The sequence below is a fragment of the Sesamum indicum genome, linkage group LG15, assembly GCF_000512975.1.
Source record: "Sesamum indicum cultivar Zhongzhi No. 13 linkage group LG15, S_indicum_v1.0, whole genome shotgun sequence".
Lineage (NCBI taxonomy): Eukaryota > Viridiplantae > Streptophyta > Magnoliopsida > Lamiales > Pedaliaceae > Sesamum > Sesamum indicum.
The window spans coordinates 4,926,363-4,929,743 of NC_026159.1; the positions used below are offsets into that span (position 1 = coordinate 4,926,363).

General features: G+C 38.9%; 1 protein-coding gene across 2 annotated transcripts in view; it reads right to left on the reverse strand.

Moving 5' to 3' along the window:
* LOC105177907 (protein-lysine N-methyltransferase Mettl10) overlaps positions 1-3,142 on the reverse strand; it is a 4,379-nt gene extending 1,237 nt beyond the window's left edge. Inside the window, exons 1-4 of one of the 2 annotated variants that reach the window (XM_020699269.1) lie at positions 2,805-3,142; positions 2,311-2,436; positions 1,687-1,887; positions 368-476 (exon numbers count right to left, since the gene is read on the reverse strand). In XM_020699269.1, coding sequence (XP_020554928.1) covers positions 368-476; positions 1,687-1,887; positions 2,311-2,436; positions 2,805-3,022 — 654 coding nt within the window. In that variant the 5' untranslated portion in view covers positions 3,023-3,142. The remainder of the gene's footprint in view (positions 1-367; positions 477-1,686; positions 1,888-2,310; positions 2,437-2,804) is intronic. The other variant, XM_011101199.2, reaches the window with a different exon arrangement.

Genomic DNA, 3,381 nt, shown 5'->3' on the forward strand with positions numbered 1-3,381 from the left:
GTCTTTTACTGAATGGAAAAAGTTGAGCTCCAGCATTTGGATAGGAATGGAAAATGATTCAGAATATAGACATCTAACAATGTTTGGATCCTGAATTGAGTGTTTGCTGACGCTTAACCTACAAAACTCTGGTGTTTTGTTAATATTTAACATTTCATTCAACCACACAAGAAAAGAAAACGAAAGAAAGAGAACCTGACGGTGTTAAATCAGCATTGTGGTTTAGAGTCTGTAACTTAAAATTCAATTAAGTTTAATAGAGACAAATTACAGTAACAAACAAGCCAATTCAGACTTATTTTCAAACAAATAGAATAACTATGAATGGCAGCCAAGGTCACAATGTCTCCATAACAGAAGAGAACACCTGAGAACATACAAGGAATTTAATATTCGAGAATCCATCACGATCAGCAAGGCTTCGCGCTAAGTCAATTGCTCCCTCACTGTAATCAGTTCCTGTGAGATCTGAGAACCTAAATGTGGGAATACCAAACGTAGACAGAGTTAGGCTCGCATTTGAGCAAAATCAGCCAAAGATGATCATAAAACTTAGATTTGCTCGAATAAAAATTCAATAAATGCAACATTCCACTCCTATGCATTAGAAACAATGAATAGAGGGGGAAACAGCAAAAGGAAAAATAATCCTTCAACATTTCTCAGTAGCTAAGATACGTTATTCCAAGAATATAGTTAATATACGCCAAGGGCAAACAATTAAGGTTCCAGTTAACCAACCTTTTGCATAAATTTACACAAATTCGTTAATGCAATACGAGAATTTAGAGACTCAAACCACTACTAAAAAATGGATTTGAAGCAAAACCCTGATGGACCACTAACTTATGGAGGTATAAGACCCACATGTCATTAACTTGTTCCTCAAATATGCAAGCAAAAATGATGTTCAAAGGAAAATATCCAGTTTCCTTGAAGGTATATGAGGAAAAGTCTATTTTCTTAAGCATGGCTGAATTCAGGAGTTATTTTACAGAAAAAACCATGATACCCAGATTCATCACTAATACAACAATTTATTTTAGACAAATCGCTAAACACCAACACGACATGCCAAACCTTTTTGTTTAAACTTTCTCACCCTGAAAAAGGCAAATTTGTGTCAGTGCAATGCTGATCTACTGTATCCTTTCTGTCCTGTGGTTGTAATGGCAACATCATTTTAAGTTGCTGAAAATATATTTTCACAATTTAGCATGATGACTTCTTCAGAACAACACTGGTTATGTGTTCTATCTTATAGCAATATCTCTGGGGTGTTCTTGTGCACAGCAATTATATGAGGCTGCATATGCAAAATTTGATGATGGTGGCAAAATGGCAACCCAGAGAAAATAATTGACACCATCAAGATAGAAGCAAGTATATGAATATCTTGCAGTAGGAACAGACAATCCATGAGTACTGCAAATTTTATCTCTATAATTGTTAAGGGGACAACTTCCAGGTCAAATCGATATAGTTGAAATCACAGTGCACTTGGCAAAGAAAGATAACACAGAGTCATCATGGATAAAACCTGAGGGCATAGTGGCTACCCAACTCCAAAAGAAAAGTGCAAAAAAGAAAAAAAGGAAAAGAACTTGACATCTGAATTTTCAAACAAAATTTAATAAACGAACAAGTCGCATGTAAAGCAAGCAGAAGATCTGTAGTTGTCCATACCCTTGCTTAGCGAGCTCCTGAAGAAGCAAACCGTTACCAGTCCCAACATCCAAAACACTCCAGCCAGACAAGTCTTTTTCAGGCTGCCCACCAGGCAAAGAATTTGTGTTATCTACATGATTTGGCAATTGGCGTTGAGGAATTTCAAGGCATAAATTTTTGGTCCAGGTGGCGACATTTTCCATCACATCAGCTCCAAACCTACAATGTAGAAAAGACAATTGTAACATTATGTTTAGCTGTTGTCATAAGGTTTTAGGTAAACATTTCCCCCCATAGAGGCAAAAATAAGAGAACATGGGAGCTATACTGCAGTTTTATTCTCTTTCCTTCATCTCACTGTAGTGTTCTCCTCTTCCTGCTAAAAGTGGGTTTTCAACAAATTATAGATCTCAGATTCCTGTCCGTCTTACTTAATATGACTTTGGATAATAACAGGAAAAAGGGCACAGAAGAAACTTAAAGTGGTGAATAATATTGGTATCTTTAAGTGAGTACAAAAGAACAATGACATCAATATCTCCAATTCTCCATGAACATACCATCCTTGAGTACACATACTTGTAAAGAAAATAACCAATGACATCAAAGACAGAATAAATAAATGACCAGATATAGACTTACCAAACTTCACCAGCATGGCCATGTTCCCGAAAATTCGTCAATTCATCTGCATATGCAGCATCCCAATAACTCTGGAAACCCAGCATCGATGAAACTGCCTCCGCATCCGGCTCCTCTTTATCAGAACTGCTCCAGTAAGAGGTTGAAATTTTATCATTTCCAAAATCAGAGTTCTAAACCAGAAACATAAGATTCTCATAGAATAGATCCCAAGTGAAAGCAAGTGAAAACTTAATCCCAACCGCATGCCTCATTATCCGTTTTAATACCTCATTGACAAGAAATTTCCGGAAAATCATAAATGCAAATCAAATGTACATAGTTTCGGAATCAGTGGGGGATATACATATGAAATATACATATTACGAGTACTGCAAATAACAGTGTAGCAGACTAAACAGATTTGATGAGCAAGAGGTATCCAGACAAAGCAAAAATCTCAAACTAAACAAAAACAGAAACGGTAGGGCGTTAACAGGAATGAGAGAGGTGACCTATAGTCAGAGGCGGCACGATAAGTGGCTGCGGAGAGCGCTTCCGCTGCGTCAGCGTGACGCTGCTCGTCATCGAGAGTGCTGCCATAATCGCTCTTGATGGACCACGAGTCTGCGGCCACGGAGCGGTCATCATCCGAGATCAGATCGACGGCAGATACCTGCCGCGCTGCCTGCGAGACGTCAGAGTCATCGGGCGGCAACCTGATTCCCGCCATGTCAATCGAATCACAGAGACTGGAGAAAGAAAGAGAGAAACCCTAAGAAGAGGAGTTTGGGGGGGCTTGAGGGTGAGAGAGAAGAAGAGAGCTACAGGAGATGAGTAGCGACTAGCTGACAAAGACTGGGCGAAGAAACCAGATGTAGTAAACATTCAGCGTGGAGCCACGTCGGATGGCCGGGGGGGGGGTATATTCGAGAATTCAACCTAGCTTTGTCGTTTAGATTTTTTTGTAAGTGAACTTTCCACTAATCATTTGGGCTTTGGAACATGGACGGCAATACGAAAGAAGAATACAAGCATTATGTTTGGATTAATGTTTTGGGGGTTTTTGTTTTTGTGTTTTGGAGATAGAGA